The sequence below is a fragment of the Pygocentrus nattereri genome, chromosome 5 (genome assembly GCF_015220715.1).
Source record: "Pygocentrus nattereri isolate fPygNat1 chromosome 5, fPygNat1.pri, whole genome shotgun sequence".
NCBI lineage: Eukaryota > Metazoa > Chordata > Actinopteri > Characiformes > Serrasalmidae > Pygocentrus > Pygocentrus nattereri.
Genome location: NC_051215.1, coordinates 12052001 through 12074578, shown reverse-complemented (window position 1 = coordinate 12074578; position 22578 = coordinate 12052001). Strand labels below are relative to the sequence as shown.

General features: G+C 40.2%; 1 protein-coding gene across 9 annotated transcripts in view; it reads right to left on the bottom strand.

The window, feature by feature from the left end:
• Nucleotides 1-22578, bottom strand: part of inpp4b (inositol polyphosphate-4-phosphatase type II B) — a 578351-nt gene that overhangs the window by 68139 nt on the left and 487634 nt on the right. For all 9 annotated transcript variants that reach the window (XM_017717647.2, XM_037538633.1, XM_017717648.2 and 6 more), the window contains one exon: nt 6816-6999. In XM_017717647.2, the coding sequence (XP_017573136.1) occupies nt 6816-6999 (184 nt within the window). The remainder of the gene's footprint in view (nt 1-6815; nt 7000-22578) is intronic.

Below are 22578 nucleotides of genomic sequence, written 5' to 3'. Positions count from 1 at the left end.
AATCTTAAAATATTCAGACCAAAATTGATGTAAAGAAGGACAAAAAAAAGAACACGTGACTTAAGTTACATGGAGCCGCAACACATTTATCACATTGATCATTAACAGCATTCGGATAGTATCTGGATAGGTGGGACTTAGATAGATGGGTTCTATGTAATACCTTGAACTGAATCAAATGAAGTCTTGCACAAAACGAACTTGAACGTACTTTGTTTATGGCGTTGTCCCACCATTGCTCTGCAAAAGTAGTACCTAGCTCATGTTCCCAAGCACTTTTAATTTTAGCAAGAGAGTGTTGATCTAAAGCCATGATATGCGAGTAAATCTTAGATATAATAGATTTCTGAAAGGTCAAAAGGTCATCCCATGATTGTGTAGTGGATAATTTGGAAAAAGGGAAGAGACACAGTGTCTGAGTTGTAAATATCTAAACAAGTAAGATGGGGGTAAATTAAAATTTGCAGCTAATTGTACAAACCTGTAAAAAGTAACATCAACATTATAAAGGTCACGAAAAGATCTGATACCTCTCATGCCTTATATTAAAAGCTGTGTCAGTCAAAGCAGAGGGAAATACATGATTTTCCAATATAGGCATCGATAAAGAAAGAGATGTGAGCTTAAAATTATGTCTAAATTGAAACCGGATTCGCAGGGTAGACAGCGCTAATGGATTGTACGTAGAATTTTTCAGGTTGAGTGGTAAGGAAGAAGTGAGAAGTGCAAGCGGAGAGGATGGAGAAGTCTCTAATCTAACAAGTCTCTAATCTACACCACAGCAATTCCGGAGATTAAAGCCAACAAAGGGACTTTTGAATGTGCGCTGACCAGTAATGGAACAAGAAAGGAAGGGCCACCCCCCCATTAAATTTAAATCTCTGTAATAGTGATTTTTTCACTCTTGGAACCTTCCTATCCCATATAAAGGAGGCAAAAATAAAGGAATAGTTTGAAACAAGAAAAGAAATTTGGGCATAACATTCATTTTTATAACATATATTCTAGAGATTAATGATAGAGGAAGAGATTTCCATCTCTGTAAGTGCTGTTTAAATGTATTAATTAAAAAAGAAAAATTAGAATGAAAGAGAGAGGGCAAAGTTCGAGATATATGAATCCCTAAATATTTTAACCCAGGCGAAGCGAATTGAAAGGGAACAGCAGACTGATTGAATGATAATGCAAGTGAATTCACTGGGAACGAGCCAAACCTCTTCAAAAGCGAAAGAACTAGAGGAAGGGAGCTTGCTGTATTAGTCACATACAGTAACAAGTCATCGGCATATAATGATAATTTTAATTCGATACCCGTGAGAGAGATCCCCTGGAAAGATGGAAGAAATTTCAAGGCAATCGACAAAGGTTCTATAGCTATGGTGAACAATAAAGGGGACAAAGGGCATCCTTGTCTAGGCCCACGCAACAACGAGAAATAATCAGAGTGGATATCATTAGTGTGGACACTAGCGCGGGGGAAAGTATATAACAGTTTTATCCAAGAGAAATTTGTTCCTAAACCCAAATTTGAACAAAGTTGAAAAAAGGTAGGTCCATTTGACTCAATCAAAGGCTTTCTCTGCATCCAGTGAAACTATGATTTCAGGAGCAGAGGAGGAATGTTTTGAAAAATTGCATTTAAAAGACATTTAAAAAAAATGATGCCCTTTAACAAAGCCATTTTGATCTTGTGAAATTATATCTGGGAGAATATTTTCCAGCCGCAGAGCCAATGCTTTTGCCAGGATTTTCATATCTACATTTAGGAGAGATATAGGTCTGTATGAGGCGCAGGAAGTGGGGACTTTATCCTTCTTTAAGAGAAGGGAAATAGACACCTCCATGAGAGTTGGGGTCAAGGTCCCAGACAGCAGGGATTCATTATAAACTGCTAAGAGAAGCGGGGCCAGTTTATCTTGAAATTTTTAAAGAATTAAACCAGGAATCCATCCAGACCAGGTGCCTTGTTGGTTTGCATGGCAGTAATTGATGCAGCAATTTCTTCTAAACGTAGTGATGCATCAAGTTCCATTGTGGTAGTGGGATTTACAGAGGGAAACACTAATTCATCAAAAAATAAATTTAAACATCTCAATGTCGTCTGATTTTGATTCAGACTGGTAGAGTCTCGAATAAAAAGATTTAAAAGCAGCGTTAATAGACAGTGAATCAGAACATATTACACCCGCAGAGTCCTTAATTTGAGGAATTAAATGCGATGCAGTCTGTCTTTATATCTGATGGGCCAAAAGTCTAGATGGTTTATCCCTGTGCTCATAGTAATTACTGTGTACACAACAGTTATGGTAATAAGATTAGCTTCGGCCTGTAGCTCCAGTTGGCGTTTCAGCAATGCAGGTATTGGGTTAACCGAATTAAGTCTAAGTCTGGAATTTTTGTCATTAAATCTTGTAGCTTGACTTTATGCGATCTGTTCAAATGTGCTGTATATGAGATAATTTGCCCACGCAAATAAGCTTTAAGAGATTCCCATAAGAGAGAAAACAAAGTTGTGTCATTCTTGTTTATGGCAATAAAATCATGAATGGAGGATAAAATGAAAGTATTAGTGTATAAATGTATTGTCTGATAATAGTAGAGAGTTGAGTCTCCAGGGAGCTGAAAAAGAAGGGCAACTTGAAAACCATATATTTACAGATAGAGGGGCATGATCTGAGATAATTATTGGATAATAACTGGAGGAAGTGACTTTGGGAATAAGGGAGCAGTCCACAAAAAAATAGTCAATGCGGGAGTAGGTTTGATGCGGATGAGAATACAAGCAAAATTCTTTTGTGTGTGGGTTCTGAAATCTCCAAGGGGAAATGATACCGTTTTTAGCTAAAAACTCAGAAATTGATTGGGACATCAGAGATCGTGGTAGTGTGTGGGAGTCTAAGAGAGCTAAAACCGGGTCTATTGTACAGTTCCAATCTCCCCCATTATCAAAAATTCGTTTTTAAAGAGGGGATAGAACCAAATAGCTTATGTATAAATTTCGGATCATCGAAGTTGGGAGCGTAGACGTTCACCAACACTGGGGTATTAAACAGGGTTCCACGAATAATCAGATTCCTACCATTCACGTCTGCAATAATATTATCAGGAATGAACTAGACACCCCTTTTAATTAAAAGAGCTACTCCCCTGGTTTTAGAATTGAAAGTGGAATGGAAAATGTCAGCGATTCCAGAGAATTTTAACCTATAATGTTCTCTAGTCTTAAGATGTGTTTCCTGCAAAAACATTATATCTGCCTTCAGACGCTTCAATTGAGCAAAGACTTTAGAGCGCTTGATTGGATCGTTCAACCCTTTAACATTCCAACTCAAGAACCTAACACCAGCTCCTTTTCAACAATAAGTAAAATGGAATCAATCATTTGGATTGTTTAAAGCATTTGGGGAATAAAGTGAAAATAATAAAAGAAGAAAGAAAAAGAAAAAGAAAGAAAACAAAAACAAAAAAACACCACACATCACACCTAAGACGAACACAACTTACCCCACTACACCCCCCCATCTCCCACCCACCCCAGCCAAAAGTTACCCCAGCAATGTCCTCTACACGCCCAAATATGAGGACAGCTGCACTGGCATGAGCCTAACCCATCTAGACAGTTCCCCCGATAGCAATGCATAGATTGAACGGCAGAACCCGTGGAGCAGAGGACTCCGAGACTAAATGAACGAGTGTACAACGTGCACACAAATGTAAACATATGCACCCATGTATTTATATGTACATAACAGTCCTAACGGTCCGTAACAGTATTGAACAGTAAAAGGTGAGCGACAAGACTGTATTAACATAAATAAATAAATAAATAAAAAGTTCGGCATGGGACTGAACACAAATGGGACTTTAAGTGAGAAATAGAAAAGCAACCCCCCAAAGTACCATAATTCAAGGACGAAACGCCCTCAATGCAAGGAGCTTTCTAGCCATGCCGGGTAGAGTGCGCCGTATCGAATCCCCTCCACTATCTAACTAAGCGTGCCCTAATTATCCTACCAAAAGTAAGTCTGCGTTTTCATTTATATTATATTTGTAAGCCTACACTAGTACATTAGCACATACTAATACTTTGCCACCTTTACCAAGATGGTAAAATGGACATAAAATGTTGTGCCTCCCAAGTTGGGAATTCCAGCTATGTCACCGATTGCAAACACGAGCGGTAGTCCAATCAATGGGTTGTTAGAAACGGCCTCTCAGCTGAGTCACTGTAGACTGCTACAAGATAAATTATACGCTAATATGTCTGTCACAAGCTTCAAGTAAAATACGCAATGTCTGTTCAGTTGTCTGTATTTTATCTAAAACTGCTAATAAACTGTGAAGCAAATCAATTTGTGCTTAGGGCTAACCAACTACTAGAATCCCACAGGTACGCTAGCAGAAGATAGCATTATTGCAGAGGTGTTTTTTCCTGTATTTTCACCACATTTTTACATTTATATCTCAAACTGAAGGCCTAACTCTAACAGTCACAGTTCATCACTCAACTTTTAGTGATAATGACATCAGATTGCCCACCCTTAACATATCCTATACACAGACTGACCCTGTCAAAGCATCTAGTATATCAAACACATGTGCAGAGATCAACAGATGCAGGGAGAAATACAAGCATGAGGTTTTGTTTTAACAGAATCCCACAATCAAATATTTAATCTATCTATAGAGAGCTCGTGCTCTCTCTCTCTCTCTCTCTCTCTCTCTCTCTCTCTCTCTCTCTGTCACACACACACACACACACACACACACACATACACATACACATAGACATACACGCTGAGATTTCAATCAGGCTCTGCTGGCTGTGGTGGTGGCTGGGTGGACTCCCGTCTCTAATCATGGCGGAGAGGAGCGGTGACAGAGAGAATGTACCAATTAAGGCAGCTGATTGGCTGCTATTCCGCCGAGGCAAAAACAATCTCTGCGCAGCAGATTGCACACTGACAGCACCAGATGTAATTCATTAATTGCGCTGATAAAACACCAAGGCCTCCAATCTGGCCATCCCGTGCGCCCCGCCTTTGTTGGTTTTGGCATGAGAAACAGACACACTGATGGCCATTTGTCAAGGCCTGTGTGGCCGCTCAACTGTTCTTAATCCAGGCATGACAGAAGATGATGCTGGTGAATCAAAATGAGATACTACAGCAGCATTCACAAGCTATGTCAGCTATCGTTCTTTCAAGCATGGATTACTGAGACAAATTCAACAGAGCAGCTTTTCAAGCAAAAAACAGTTTCAGGTACGTTACAGATTTAACCCTCTCTTGCCTTCCTACCCAGAGCTACGATAACAAGAATTCACCTGGTGCATGCTTAAAGACTGTAGTCTGTTGATGCACAATTCATTTTAGCTTTCTTTATTCCTTCTGTGATGGTCATTTCCTGGCCAGAGAGCAGTTCTTGACTGTATATTTTAGGGTGGTGTTCTACTTAGACCTGTAGCAACACCTCTGTGTCTGTACAGTCGTACCAGCACCAAACACAATACAAAATAATCCACCAAATAATATCTGGTCAACAGCGCTCCTGTGGTCAGAAATTGCCCAATTAAGAATAGTGTAGGGGGAAACTGACAGACTGAGGATGACAATAGATGGTCTACAAATTATAACTGTAAAGCACAAGGAAGGTGTTTCAAATAAAGTGGCCAGTGAGTGGAAGCATAAGGTAAGCATTTATAATAAAATGGTCAGGGAATCAAGCACAAAGTAGGTGTTTCTAATAAAGTGGCCAGTGAGTGGACATTCAAGCTAGGGTTTTAATTGGCTATAATGTGGATGTACAAGTTAGATGTTTCTAAATAAGTGCACAGTAAAAGAAGCACAGGGAATGTTTTCTAATGTTTCTAAAAAGTGACCAGTGAGTGGAAGCACAATGTAGGTTTTTCTAATAAAGTGGCTAGAGAATCAAGCACAAAGTAGGTATTTCTGATAAAGTGGCCAGTGACTAAAGCACAATGTAGGTGTTTCTAATAAAGTGCCCAGTGAGTGGAAGTACATGTCAGGGTTTCTAATAAGTTGGCCATAAGGTGGACAATAAGTGAGTGGAAATGCAAGGTAGGTATTTCTAATAAAACAACCGGAGAATCAAGCACAAAATAGGTGGTTTTAGTAAACTGGCCAGTGAGTGTAAGTACAAGGCAGATGTTTCTAATGAAATGGTTGGAGAATCAAGCACAAAGTAAGTGTTTCTAATAAAGTGGCCAATGGATGGAAGTACAAGGCAGGGTTTCTAAGTGGCCACGGAATGGATGCACAAGGTAGATTTTGTAATAATGTGGCTGTTTCTAAAAACCAAGCAAACGGCAAACGGCAGCACAAGGCAGGTGTTTCTAATAAAGTGGTCAGTAAGTGAATGAACAAGTTAGATGTTTCTAATTAAGCGCCCAGTGAATGAAGCAGAAAGAAGGTGTTTCTAGCGTTTCTAATAAAGTGGTCAGCAAGTGGAAGTATAAGGTGTGCTTCTAATAAAGTGGCCAGTTTGTGTAGAGCCAGCTAGTTCAGTGGCAGGCACTCCTACCCTGCTATACAGACAGACGTGATACCTCTCCTCTTGAAACCGTCACTATACCACTGTATACTTGTAAACTATCAAAAGCCATCAAAAACTCATGACAGTTAGCGTCTTCTTTTGTACAGTCAAATGTTGCTAGTGCCATGACCTTCTGTCAGCTGTTAGATTCAGCTAACCTACTTACTAGGTCCAAAGTGTAACACCTGGTGCTTTGGCAGGGCTACTCACACACTGTCATTATACACTGTCCAGTATGTTAAAAACTGCCTTTGCCTTACCTTTTCAGCTAAACTCTTGAGTGCATCTCGCAGGGTGTGGCTGGAGCGCTGCTGTGTGGCCAGCAGAAGGCGATCAGCCAGTCCGCAGATGAGGGGTTGCAGCTGAGCCACAGTGCTCAGGATCTCCCTGGCCTTGGCCGTGTTCTCTGGAGAGTAGTAGATGCACTGATACGCTGTACTATAGCTGTGAAAGGGGAGAGGAGGAGAGCGTGAATGAATGAGAAAAAGTGGAGTTTGCTTCATAGCAGCAAGAATGTAGTTTTAGTTTCAGAGGGGGCTAAAAAGTTGAAGCCCACTGTCCCCACACACACACACATACAGCCGAAAGCTATTATTAATAAAAAAAAAAAAAAAAAAAAATTATTAATAACAGTTCTTACATTGGATGTTGGGTAACTTTACATATACATTTATATTATAAGGTAAATATATTCTTATAATATGTATTTCACCTGCAAATATACAGCTGCAGTCATATGCAAAAGTTTGGGTGCCCCTGTCAAATGACTGATTTTCTAATTGAGAGAAAAAAAAGTAAATTACTGTTAATTTGCTAAATTTAACATACTGGGTGGAAATTTGAATTTGATGGAAAATATTTGCCATATTTCAACGTGTTCTCTATAGAAGATCAACAAACCATGTAATTTGACTGTGGGTATTTAAACATTTGCATGGGACTGTACATCACTGTAATGTTGGTGATGAAGTTACTAATAGACTGAAATATCCTTTAATCAAAAGAACTTGTTTCTTCTTTTTCTGCTCAATAGTTTTAAAATCTTTGTCCTCACCATGACTGCATTCAACCAGTACATGGTATGTATTCCTGTTGGCCTGTTGGTCTTACCGTGATCATAGAAACGTGTAATGTGTAATGTTTCCTCATATTATAATTCTATTTTTGCAATCCAAAATGCAACAACTGGGCAGCAAGACAATCATACATGTCATCATCATGCAATTTTGGCTGGCGATTAATCGCTGGATAAATAATTGCAATTAGCAATTTATTGATCATTTTTGTTCAGTGTAAGCAGCTACAATAGAACAAGCCTAAATTGGCCAATTGATCAGATTTTGGCAGCGTAATTTGGATTTTGAAAGCGGGATGGACTAGGGTCACATTCTGATTAATTTTTCTATTTGAGTATCTGTATGAGATCATGATTGGATAGCTGGTTGATCATAAGACCCTTGGCAGAAAGTAACGTGGAGCCGTAGGCTTAGCTTTTTAGGTAACAGCACTGGTGTTGTGAAAAATATTGCAGCACACAGAGGAACATATTTAGACATTCAAAAACAGCCAAGGGATGTACGCAGGGTTTTGTGTTGGATGAGTAAAGGAGGCTACCTACTCAGTCACGCTGGATGCTGATGAGGATTTCTCTCCTCAGTGGACGATGTGCCAACATGTCATTTGTCAAAGAAGTATATTTTCCAGGTTGCTGGATTTAGCTAACATCAGCTAGTGTACTTAGTCTAGTTAGTGCTACCTCTGTCTTCTCGGTTACAGAATGTCTAGGCACTCGTTTTTCAGAGTGGCAAAATATAAGGTAACATACTAGCAAATACAGGCACAACCATTGCATTTCACTGAATTGTTAACTATTTTTTCGTCATACTGCAAAGAAAAGTAATAAATGGCCAAACAGCAATTTCATTCGAAAACTGGCACCTTGACGAGTCAACCCACTACTCAAGTACTATACACATCCTAAGTATGGCGATCCACTAGTAAAATTGCCTGGATTAAAGTTTACCATCATGATTAGACACCTTAAAACCATAGTCAGTTCACATTTCCACTACCAGGGAAAAAAACAGTAACGTTTTCTATGAATGTTATGTGAATAAGCATCTATAAACACTTTTCTACCATGTTATAATGCATTCATAAGGCATTATAAACATGTGTATAAATATTTATAAAAAATTAATTATATTAATTACAATTTATAGCCATGTTTATTATGCATTATGAATTGTTAAAATAATGCATCATATGTAGTGTTGATAACAAGCTATACTGTCAGTGCCAAAGAAGTCAGTCCCAGCTTGGAGAGTGTAAAGACTCTTTTTAGAGTTTTACGCCCTGAGATTTCCAGTATGATATTTCTCAGAGCTGGTGCTGTTTGGGCTGCAGCTTCAGGGCTTCAGTCCTGAATATTCAGATGCTCCAAACAGTATAATATTGGACATGCAGTGTTGAGTTAGCACAAAGCTAACAGTAGAGTACATTAACAGTGGTGTACATTTACCTTCCCACATTGGGTAAAACACTGATGGCAGCACTAGTTTAAACTCTGACGTTTAAAGCCTGTAATGTACTTTATTGTGTATATTTTAGTGTTTCAGTAAATACTCCAGTAAATACTTCAACTTGAAGCCTCACTCTTAACACTGGAGGAGTATTTAGTACAGTTAGCTTCACTTTACTTAGAGCAGACAAATACAACTTACGAGCTCTTATAATTTCTTATGAACAGTACTTATAATGCATTATGTTAACAATTCATAATGCATAATAAGCATGGCTATAACATGTAATGCATTTTTAAAACATTTATTGCCATGTTGCCATGTTTATGACACCTTATGAATGCATTATAACATGTTATGAATGTGTTTAGCACAGATAGTTCCAATACACGTTGCCAAAACAGCTTCAGTGAACGAATGAAAGCCATAAACTGAAAGCCATAAACTAACATAGCATAGTTTAGCTAAAGACTGAAGACCGATTGCAGTGGTGGGTGTCTACACACAGAAACAAGGTTCTGTGTCGCACTTTACCTGACCTATGGAGGATAGAATGGAATCGATACGGAGACTGCAACTCCAAACTGCTATAATTTCATCTGATCAATAGACACCCACTGGCTTTCTGTTCTTCCCTGTATCAGCAATGAGAACAAATTCATCGCGGCTTGTTTTGCGGCTAATCGATAACCTAAGTTACATTAAAGATTCATATGTTACATGAGGGCGAGGCATACGCGCAATCACTTCCCTCGTTATTATCGACGATGAGCCGATCGATCAGATTCTGTGCAGGAAATTCACAAATGATCAGCCATTAAAGTGCACTGAATGGCTCCTCAATACAGAGCCGCAGTGCACTCAGCATGCTCAGGCTGAAAGAGTCCTACAGAGATTATTCATCAAATCCAGCAGCAGAGGTTAATACTGTTTCTACCCACAACAATCCATCATCCTGGATGTGCAAAGCAGTTTTTTTTAAGTGCCAAAAGCTAAATCAGGTTCTATGTAAGTGGGGAGATGTTTCTTCAGATTAGGTGACAGATTTATGCTAAAGGGTCAACAAGGGTCGCTGCTCCTGTTAGCCACTAAGATGGCCACATGGTTCAAGTGAACTGTGCGATGCAGTCATGCATGAATGAGAAGGCTTGGCGTCATTTGTCTTCACAATCTGGGAGGAAATTAACCCTTTAAATTACAGGCATATAATCAGAAGTGGTTACTTCCATTTGCTCACGTACTTAAAGGGCATTCCAGCCTATACAGTATATCACTGTCAGAAGAAAGCTTTGTATCTCCATTTGTGTCAATTTTTCAGTTTTGACATGTTTTGAAAATGCATATTACTCTTTACATTGTTTGTAAATTCCATGATGAATGGACCAAAAGTAAGGCCTGAAATCAACTTGGAAAAAAGTCTGGTTCCATTGACTTACACTGAAAGTAAAGTATTTTTTTTCCTTCTCCTGTAAAGGTACCATTTGTGGAGACACAAGGTTTTCTTCTGACAACAGCGATGTGTTTATTGTCATGCTGTGTAGTATTCAGTAGTGCAGCACTGCACCCCTCAGCCTCACTGGTTTGACACAATTCCCAAGTTTGTATCCCTTTTGTATTTTCGTCCATCTCTGTTCTCATACTACAATACCCAGCATGCATCATGCAAATTTAGCAGACAATCACTGGAAGTTCCCACCATACAAAAGAGAAATCCTGACTGCTAGCGTGGCCACTGATGTAAAGGCCAATATATAAAAAGTAATATTTGGCCCTTGTGCATCCAACCCGAACCAAGTGTAGTTTTTCAAAAGTTTCTTATACTCAGAAGGGGGTTCTCATACTTTTGTGTGATCAATGTTTTATTAAGTTTTGCTTACAAGTTTAAATCATGGAAGAAATCCTCTTAAATAAAAAAATAAAGGGGTGATACATGACGCACATATTGATACATGCATACTGAGCCCTTCTTTAGTAGTGATGACATTACAATGAAATAGTCTACATGCAATCTGCGATGGCAGGTAGCATGTCAGCCCAAGCTCGTATTGTCTTTGATCCCTGTTTATTCCTGCAATCATACTGTGGCATGCACCCGGCCCCCGGGCCCCGGGCCCTGCATTCCTGCCGGCTCTCGCGGCCATCATCATCGAACCTCGGCGAGGATGCTGGCGAGTGTGGAGGGGCGGAATACAAAGCTTGAGCTCCCTTGACGGACGAGAGTGACGCGAGTCATGGCAGTGACGGCGGGAGGAGGAGGAGGATGACGACGGTGCCGGCAAAGAGCGAGTCCTGAGCTCCGCTGCCTGGGCCCCGCCCCGGTTATGCAGCGAGGCCACCTCACTACACCTCAGCGGCCAAGTTGCCAGCTGGGGGCGGTAACAAGGAGGCGGATCGGAGAGCTCTCGCTCCTTTTCGGCTCGGGTGCTCACGCTGCCTTTAATGAGAGCCAGCTGATTCTGATCTGGCTGGCAGCATGAGCGCCTTTAAAAACAGCTGAGGGAACAGAGGAGAGGGAGGAATGTGCAGCGGCAGCAGCAGCAGCAATAGACTGAAGAGCTGAAAAGCTCGAGACAGAGACTGAAAAGTCGAGCTTAAGCCACTGAAAAGTGGCCAGCATAGTTTTGGTTGTTTGGTTTGTGTTTGTTTGAATGTAAAAATAAAGAAACATGGCTGCTGCAAACGTGAATCCTGCCTCCAGCGTCCTCCTTGAGCCCGGGATAGCACATGCCGGGCTACACATACACTTCTTTCAATGTTTCAGTACTTTATGCACAACTTGCTGTTCTCTAACAAGGAGCTTAATGGCAAGGTGGTGGTGGTGGTGTTGTTAGTGTGGGCAGGTGTATCTAGTCAATACAGAACTGCCCAACGCTTTGTGAATGGTACAGTGACAAGCCCATACTACTTGAATAACATCATTAATCCAGTCATTGTGCCTCTGCATGAACAACACAGGCCTAATTTAATCTTCATGGATGACAATGCACCAGCTCATCGAGGGCGCATCACTAGGGAATGGCTGCTGGAGACTGGGATACCTAAAATGGAGTGGCCTGCACTTTCTCCAGACCTGAATCCCATAGAAAACCTATGGGATCAGCTGAGTCGCTGTGTAGAGGCTCATAACTCTGTACCCCAGAACCTCAATGACCTAAGGGCCACCCTTCAAGAAGAGTGGGATGCCACGTCTCAGCAGACAATGCGTCGACTTGTGAACAGCATGAGACGTCGTTGTCAAGCTGTAATTGATGCTCAAGGGCACATGACAAGTTATTGAGACATTGAGATTTTTTTGTTGGGGTAAGTTATACGCATCACTGTTGTTAGCTTTCAATAAATTGCTTGAGATGAGGAAATAACCATTGCATGCTTTTACTTAAATGCCCTACTTTCATGATAAATATCACTGTAGCGTGAACGTTTTACATTTTCCATAAATTTCACCTGAAAACCAGACATCCCTAACTTTTTGTGAGTAGTGTACCTTCACATTACAGTTCTACCAAATATAAAAATCCAAAATCTCTGTGTATTACAATTAGGATTAAACCAGAACTGAATGATCAACTTTTTAGCTGCAGTAAACCCAGAACTTAGCATTCTGCATCGGTTAAGTGCAAACATTTCACCATCACTGAGTAAACAGAGAGCAGGATTTGGGACATAATTCATATGTAGCATCATTAGAATGGTTCAAATGAATTTCCAGAAGTCAGAAACAGCCTCACACTTCAAAAAGTAAAAATGAACCTGGTACATGACCAGAGCAGAATGGACAGTTATAAATGGGAATCAGATTTATTTTGGAATGTCTGTAAGGTGTAATAAAATCTGTATTTTTTTTATTAACTGATGACCTACAATTTTAGAGGTAAGGGTAAAGTTACACCAGATTCCAATTTGATCTGAGATCTTAAGGCTCAAGCTCTTTGTCCCATGTAGAGATAATATGTAGAAGTTTTTGTGTGTTTGTTTTCAGCCAGCCTATCAGGTTGAAAGCTGGTTTTTGCTGCTTTTAAACTGTAAACTCTCACATTCGAGACTGATGCGGTACCAATGTAGGAGGTGAGTAGACATGTCTACAATAGATGATGCAATGATTACTTTTTCTTTTGGTTGACATGTCCCTTTTTCATAGATTTGCACCTCTCTGAGTATTTTTAAATGAGAAATCTTTGGCTTGTATTCAGGTATATTTGTTAAGAGAGCACTCTTCTTTTCATGCATCTACAGTTAAGCCATTCATATTTTGTTATTACTCTATCTCTTAGTCTTTCATTTCAGTCTGATCTGTTGGTTCAGCATCTTGACTGCTCTGCTATTGCTTATTACTCTCACTTCAGAGCCTTACTAAAAATGTTATCTTGGTAAATAAAAACATTTAAAAAAAATATCTCTCATTATGATATTGATGTAAGAATATTAAGACGTATTTATAGGTTTTTTTACTTGCTTTGAGTCATTAGAAGTCTTTGAGTTGTGTAAAAAATTATCTACCAATTGAATGAGACACTTTTATTAGGTAGTCACTTTAAACAAGTAAAAAAAAGTATTTAAAAAAAGATATTCTTACTACAATCTCAAAATGAGAAATATATGATGTATTGACTATATTTTTTATTTTATGGCAGCTCAGTACTTAAGTAATTTTTTCACTTCATGCTTTTTATCCTTCTTAAGTTGTTTTTTTTTCTGCTGGGCTACTCAGCAAAGTAACAGTATGTTTACTTCAGTTGGGGTTTCGGCTACTTCACCCACTTCTGGTAGCTACAAACTTATTTGCTAACTTCTACGAAACTAAAAGTTAAGTAATCCAGTTGTAAGAGTGAGGAATTCAAATGTGGTACACAGTTTAAGGGGTTAAGTTGGTGAGACTTCACATAAAATGTGCTGACGCATTGCTTCAGCTGCATCTTCTACCGTCACAGCCTGATTAGTTCCAGTGATCCTGGACCTGCTTCTTCTGCTCAAACCTGAACCTGAAGCATTCAAAGGAAGAACTTCAAAACCGCTGTTAGAACAGGATGAAAGGGAGCCTTCATCCGATGCCATGCCACCAGCAGGCATCATCCTGAGGCATTATGGTGTGAAGATTAAGCTTCTGCTATACAGGCTGCTGGTGGCACTTCTAATAAAGCACTTCTAACCTTCTCTAATAGAGCTGAGGCCCATTTAGACATATCTGGAAAAGAGAATATCATCCATACTTGCACAAATAGATGGAACAACTACAGATGCAGTAATGAGTCTGGTTAACTTTGTACCGAACATCTTACTGATGACACATTCAGAGACTTACAAGTAGCCTCAGGAGTAGTTAGCTGTGTGCCCCTCCATGCTGGCCATTGTGAAACTGATGAACATGTGGAGTTAAACATTGTTTTATGCAGAGGTGCCAAAAGGGAAACTGCACATAAGTGAAAGTTTGGGTTTGTTATGAAATCTCACTCAATTAAATGGAAGTTTGGAAGTGAAAACATACTTGCGTGAAAGTCAAAAGTATCGACATTTAAACCTACATTAATATTTGAAGAAGTTAGTATTAGAGAAGCTCATTAACCTTTAAATCACAAATACATAAAGGTTGAACCAATGCTTTTGTTAAAAACTTCAGTTTCCAACAAACTATTAATATTTGAACATGGAAGCTTTTTGCTGAACTTAAGGACTGTTTTTAAATTGTACGAATGCATATTTAGGGCACAACTTGTTCCTGTAGCCCTACCAAGTGATGCATAAATCTAAGTTTTTTAGAGTCGTCTTCTGCTGCTGGAGATGGTGATTTGAATCCACGACTCCACTTCCTTTTAAAAGATAGCTCTAGAGACAATGTGACAGAGATTAAACCATTCTAAATGTAGTTTACATAATTTTTGAGTGGCTACAGCTCAATCACTGACAAGTTAACCCCATCACCCAGACATATTCGAGTCATATTTGACAAAACAGTGTTCTGTGGGATGGAGGACTTTTTCCAAGAACAATTATAGATATAATGCTGTATTGAAGTTCAGCAGCAGCAACAGTACAATGAAGAGCTAACCAAAGAAAGAAGGCCAACTATTTTGCTGTGTTCTCAGGGAGCAAATCACACAACAGAGGGATATGCTGCCCATCAGTGTGGAAGACGGTGATTGCTTTTGAAAGCTGCTGGGGTACATTGAGCCAAATCACCAAGCTGAATACCTTCAAGAATAACAACCACCAATTGTGCATGTTTAGCAGATCAGGATCACTTCAGGTATTCTCAGCCGCTGTGAATAGACTGCATAGCAGACTGAACCCAGTTTATGTGGGCATGTTGGTATTTCTCATGTTGGTATTTTCGCATGTTGTGCTGCTCTTGTTAAGTATGGCCTTAAACTGTAGCCTACAAATGTGGTATATATGTATAATGTGTGGTAAATATGAGTAAGTATGTTTCAATAAACTGGCGACCTGTCCAGGGTGTATCCTGCCTTCCGCCCGAATACTGCTGGGATAGGCTCCTTTGAGAACATTTTGAAGGCCTAAATGAAAATGTACCTGTGTTCATCAGAGCCACATTCTATAAATTTATAATCATTTATCATATTTCCTTTCATATCATAGTACTTTTTACAGCTGAGGGCATGTTTGCATTTAATGATGTAGATTTCATAGAAAAGCAAGTTCAGTGCAAAGCGGAATGCCTTCATGCTAATAACACGTGGAGTTCATTGGGTGAAAGTGCTCCCTCAGAAATGTATTTTGCCCCCCGTCTACTTGATCCTGCTGCCGGGCATGAGTGCAACTATAAAAGTTTGTATGTCAAGTTGGAAGTGTGTGTTAATTAGTGGATTTCACCTTTAACCATTCAGTTTGGCTGGTCAGGGGTCAGTCTGGCAGCCTTGCTGCGTGACAGCTGAGATTACAGATGGATTTACCTAGCTGGACCTGAAGTACAGGGGCAGTGAAGAGGCAGGACAGAGGCCAGCCCTAGCCCAGAAAGCCCCTGGCCTCTGCATTTTGGCTAATTGGATCTCTAGAGGATCACCACTCACTCTGACTCTGAGCTAATCAAAGGTCTCCCTTAAACAGATCAGACAGATATCCACCCAAATGGATGAGATATAGAAGTGAGAACCTACAGCTACACTGCCATGGCCTCAATTTAAAAAGGGCAGCTCATCTTAATAACTTATTATGTATTATAAAACATTCATAAATTCTATTTATACAGTGGCCCTACAGTTCTTGCTGGCCTGCTGGAAATGTGAAGTATAGATAGCATAAAGCACCGCTCTGACATTGACAAATTAAACAGTAGCACTTTTTTATACTATATTGATTTGCTCTGATGACAAAACATGCAAAAAGGATGAAATGAACTGAGACTTGCGGAGGTTTGCAGGCCTAAAATAGCCTAACCAAGTATTCCTGTGGGAAGAAAAGGTGCAATGAAGCTATAAAAGGGACTTCATATGTGAAATGTCACCGCCGGCAAACACTTGTGTATTCATTAGCCAGAAAATGGCCCCTTGTTCCAGTTTCAGCAGAGCTTTTGAAAAATGCATGAGGCTTATTGGCTTAGACCAATACCACCATCTGCTGGACACAAACTCCAGTTTGCTGCTTAAATGAAAAGCCTTATTAGGCGTTGATTCAGCGAGAAGAAAAAAAATTGCAGGAGGGCAAAATGCCGCCTGAGCCTGAGGCTCTGTGATGTGGCTAATGACAGAATGGACACAACACCTGAGGCCAACGCAGAAGCAAAACACGTCTAGACATCAGAAGCTCTTAGTTGCTTTTTCTTTTCTCTCTCATCTCTTCTAGATGGCCAATGGCAACTATCCACAAGCACTTACAAAACTTTTAAAGGCCCGTTTGAAACCTCTAATACCAGCTACCCATAAAGTTGCTAGCATTAGAATGACACACTACTTTTGATAGGGCTTTGGTGCTTTTTAGATGCAAAGAACGTGGCTTGTAACTTTTCACTCAGTCATGTTTAACAGGCTACAGATTCTCCACAAGTGGGCTCTATCAGTACTCCAAAAGCTTTTGATGCTTCATAAGAGTGGTGCTTTACATCAGTGACATTGTGTATCCTTGTTTGCCAAAGGAAGTTTAAATAATTCCGTTTTTTTTTTAAAGTTGTTTTCAGTAAGTGGATTTTCATTTATGTGCACCAGTGGGTGGGGAATAATAATACTAACCAATTATATCATCTTTTTCCTCCCCATTCCATCCTCACCAACCATTGAGCAAAATCCGTCGGTTTGTTTAGAGACCCTCCTTAGTGTTTCACCCTGATGCATATCATGGTGTTAAAAAATGCATTATGATTTCAGATTCACGTTGACTTTAAAGGTTATTTTAGATGCTCCTGCTACACTACAATGTCTGAGGAGTGTTGTAGCTGCCAAGGAGGTACCCAGTATCCAGAAAGTAAAGTTGTTGCCATTAGAACTACTTTTTGTAGTGCCTTAGCATCTTTTACAGCAAGAATCTTAATCTTAAGGGTTATTTTTAGATGTTACTGTTACACTACAGAACCTGGGGAGCATGGTAGCTCTTTTCTCAGCAAATTAGCTCCCCTTCCTGGAAGAGCTCCACCAACCCACGACCCAGAGCAAATCAGAGGATGTAGAACCGTCCATTAGCTCAGCTGGAGGGAAGAAGCTGCAGTAAGGTAAACGCCCCCCTGTGGGTCTTCATAAATCATCAATGGGAATGAGCGATGACAGTAAAGAGAGGAAGGGAAACGCCAAGGCCCCATAGTGTAATTAAGCTCACGTCTCCGGTGTCCCTCTAATTAATAGAGGCCCAAGGAAGAAAGAGAAAGAGAGAGAGAGAGAGAGAGAGAGAGAGAGAGAGAAGTAATGGTGTGCTTTCCTCGGTTCACCATTGACGTCTAGCGGAGAACGGCACAGACTTAATCACTGAAGCAAAGCTGCTGCTTAAGTCTGTCCCAGTGCTGCACTGATGATGCTGAAAGTGCATAGCGACTCCAGCTGAGAGCAGTTTCTGCATTATCCTGCAGTTGCTCGCCCTGGAGGAGACAGCTCTGTCCCAAATAGAAATGGGTCTATATACAGAGGGGAACGGTGTCTTCAGCTTCGGGACACAAACACAGGTTGGTGGATAGTAAAAATCAGTCACAGGTCCTGCTTTTTCAAACTAGCTCTAAAACTTTGGCCAACTTTCTTTAACCTCTTAACCTCTTTAACCTCTGCTTTCAGGTAGGTCAGTAATCCCTGTTTAGCTTGCTAGTTACAACAGTGGCTCTCAAACTAGTCCTTCAGGGCAACCAGATAACCTAACCTACCTGCCAGTACACCTGTAAAAGGTACTCAGTGCTCTCAATTGCTTGGTTGAAGTGTGTTGGGAGCTATGACAGAGCAAAAATGTGTACTGGGGAACCTGAAAATGAAAAAATACAGAGTTTTGGTGTGTGTTATGTATAAAAAATTAAAGAAAGAATGCCTTTATTCAGACATCTGCATGTGCCTATAAAAGGAGCCCCCAAATCTCCAAAGCCTGAGTATTGCATTGTGCAGTGGTAATTGCCATGGAATGTAGAAATACTTCAGCAAAACACTGAACAAAAGACCAAGATGATATAAGCTCTGTTTGTACTGGATTTATCCATTGACAGCAACAGAATGACCATAGGATGAGCAAGTTTCTAGTGGGTTGTATTTTATTTTATGTTATCAAAAAATGGTTTTAGATCTTTAAGGAACTGACAGTGATGAAACTCGCCATTATTTCTAGAGAACGGTCTGAAAAGGCTTTCAAAAAAGGGAAATATAAAGTAATGCTTTATAACTGCAGCAGTCATTATAATTGCCCCTTTAATTAGCCTACAGGATCTCTCTTTTTTTCGTTGGTTGCATTATTCTTGGTACTCCAAAAGCATCCATTGCTCATTTCATGTTTTCGTAAAGTCTTTAACATCCAAAGAAAGGTCTCTGATATGCGCTAAAAGAGCAAATGTGGACTTGATTTTTTGCAAAGCAAGGCAACATCAGCTTGGCAAAACATGTTGATATCTGGGTGGGACTATAATGATCAGAGCATCGCTGAGTTTGAATGGTGTTCTCAGGGGAGCAGAGGAAAACACAGATATGGCAGATCCGGACAACAATAAACTCAGCAAATAGCACCTGTATAAGAGGAAATTACCCAGGACCTCATGTAAATTTAATCCGTGTGAATAAGGTTATGCTAAAGCAAATAAAGTAACTATGGACCAGGCATGGGCACAGATAGACCCCAAGGGGGCCATGAGCCCCTGCCCTTTTGCTGACACACTCTATGAGTGCAGTAGGACCGCCAGTAGATTTCACCTCACTAAGTGGTGCTGTGCAGATGTGTACATCACCACAGCTCTGGAAATCCCATGATCCCCAAAATGTCTGGCTCTCTGTGTTGTACCTTGTATGTTCACCAGTTTTACTCCAATCTGACCACTAAAATACATGCTGTCTTATGAAAGACACTTATCAGTGTGTGCGGAGAAGTGCTTAATGAATTCAAAGTGGCTGTTAAAAGACAGATTAGTCCAGGGTTGGTCATTCAGACCATGCCTACTCACTTCAATTAAAGGCAAATAAAATGAGAAATAAAAGCCTTTCCAGGCATTCACAGGAGCACTGATAGAGGCCTTAATGAGAGCTGAATGCTTTAGCTGGGCCCAGCATCGGGCCGGGGGGAGCCTCTATATGGATATTGATTCGTTTTTCGCTCAGTGGCCTATTGAAGCCACTGCAGTAGCGCATTACACGGTGGCGGCAATGGACAGGGGCAGATTACAGCGTCCGCCCCTGACATTCTGAATCGGCTGAGTGGTCCCTGTCCTCTCTTTTCTTGCTCCACTCGTGTTGAGCTCTGGAGAACAAAGACTGACGGGCCTTTCATTGTGCCCTCAGCAGAACCTCTTCTTTTTCTCTACCTCGTCCTCCTTTTCTTTCCCCCTTGCCCATCCAGCGCTTCTTTGATGAATTAATGTCGCATTGAACGGTTGAGTTCCACAGGTTGCTGTTCTGCAGACTTTTAATCAAATACGATGGTCAAAGTCTCATCAGACAAAGCTGGCATGGATAAGAGATAGGAGAGTAAGAATAGCCAAGTGTGTCTGTGGTCTCAGCTCACTTCTTATAGGGTCTAGAGAAAAATCTTCAGAACATATTCTAAGTGAATAAAACCACTAGAACTTACTTTTTTCCTCTCCTTTAAAGGAAAGAAATAAATTCAGCTCACCTAAAAAAGCTGAACATAGGCGGTAAGTTAACAAGCAACGCCATTAAAATAATAATGATTGTGGTCGACCACAAAAGCATTAAAAATGGATTTGATTTCTGACAGACATTCCATTTGATTTTAGTCTGGAGTCTGATGCTCACAGAGGCTCTCTTGGCTAGCGAGGCAGAAAATTAGAAACTTTAAGCTACAGTGAGTCATTAGCTAAGTCAAATATGAAACAAAGCGATGGCCATATCTGCCTGGATTAGTCCACAGCGTAATCTCCCTTTCTGCAAAATTGATTTCACTTCAGTGAACCTGAAAAAATATGCTGCCTCTTATCAGTGAGCCGCACTGCCAATAAACTGACCATCTTCTTCCAAACCCACCGCCCATGCACTTAAAACTGAAAGCAGTGATGAGGTGTTACACTTTCTCAGGTGAAAGTTTTTATGTGTTAGTCAAGAGCGGAAACTTTAAAGTGTGCTAAAGGAAAAAGAGATGCAGTGAATTTACCTGATTCCAATGTGTTGAGCTTTTCCACATTAATAATTTATACTACATCCAGTGATGCAGTCTATATGATACACAGGTCTGTTTATCCTTTAGGATTTGCATATCACTTCAAAATGCACAATGACACACAAGAAATGTAGGTATTTGGCTGTTAAACACAACAAAGAGAAGTAATGTACACTGAAGCCTAATCTTTAACATCCATAGAATTAAAATATCCCTTATTACTCAAGCTGGGTAAAAAAAAAACAAATCCTTAAAGTCTACAGATGCAAGTGGTATGGGTATTAGAAGAGTAATTATTAGCAATGCTTCTACTTTACAAAGAATAAGAGCTGCTGCCAGGCTGGTTATAATGGAGTAGAAAAAGTTTAGAATCTTTAGAGTCTTAATGTCGGAGTGTTGGTAGAAGGTTATGCTCTATTATATTATATTATATATTATTTATAGAGAAATTCCACAGATTTTTTAAATGTTTCCACTGCTCCAGAGTCCAGTGGCAGCATGCTTTACACCACTCCAGCCAATACTTGGTATCTTGCATAACGATCAGCAGTTTGTGTGCAACTGCTTGACCATGGAAAACCCAATTCATGAAGCTCTTGGTGCACATTACTTGTACTGATGCTGCTTCCAGAAGCAGTTTGGAATGCTGCAGTGAGTGGTGCAGCTTAGGATGGGTCATTTTTACATGCTATACACTTCAGCACTCAGTGAGTGTTTGCGTGGTCTACAGCTTCAAGGTTCAGCTGTTGTTGCTCCAAAACACTTCTATTTCACAATAATGTCACTTGCAGTTGTCCACAGCGCATGTAGCAGGGTAGAAATTTAATGAGCTGAGTTGCGGCAAAGGTGGCATCCTATGACAGTGCCACATTTAAAGTCACTGAGCTTTTCAGTATGACCCATTCTACTGCCACTGTTTGTGTAGAGTGACTGCATGGCTATGTGCTTGATTGTATACACCTGTTAGCAATGAGTGTGGCTGGAACAGCCAAAGCCAAAAATTAGGCGGAGTGTCAACATTTTGGTGTTATAGTATGACATAAGCAGCATTAGGGCACTAAAAAGGACTTTGAGTTATCAAGTCTATGATAGCCCAGAAAGGGCTAATGGTTTCATTTAAAGTGTTATCAAAAATCCTTATTATTAGGTTTGTTAACGGTTATGTTTTCATGCAGTCACCAGGGCATAAAATATCATTTAACCACAATGCAACAGACCAAATCACAAAGTCTGTAAACATAATGGCTGGCCATACTTTCGGGTGGATAACCTGCATCCAGATGCATAGAAACAGCTTAAACCCAGGGCCGGCTGACAGGTCCAAAGCTTTAATGCACACTTCTATAACCTAAGAATAGCCCAGCCAGTTTGATTTGAAGATCATGCAACTACTGAATAATAAGCTTTAGTATGTAATAAGCCTTGGAATTTAAAGGGTTAATTTACAGTACAATTTACAATAAATTCATTGGGAAGCCAGGAGAAAAGAAGGGAAATGTCTAATTAAACGTCTCCGATGTCAGAGAGAAAGAGAAAGAGAGAGGAAGCAGGAAGTGAAGGAGAGACACAGTGGCAGACTGAGAATCCGTAATTGAATCACAGATTGTGGATTCAATCAAGAGTGATGCAGCATGTCAATAGAGACTCCAGAGCGATGGAAATGGGACCAACCAGACAGCTGTTCAGCACAGGGAGAGAGAGAGAGAGAGAGAGAGAGAGAGAGAGAGCAAAAAGCTTAGACAGACAGAGAGATAAAGAATAAGAGAGATAA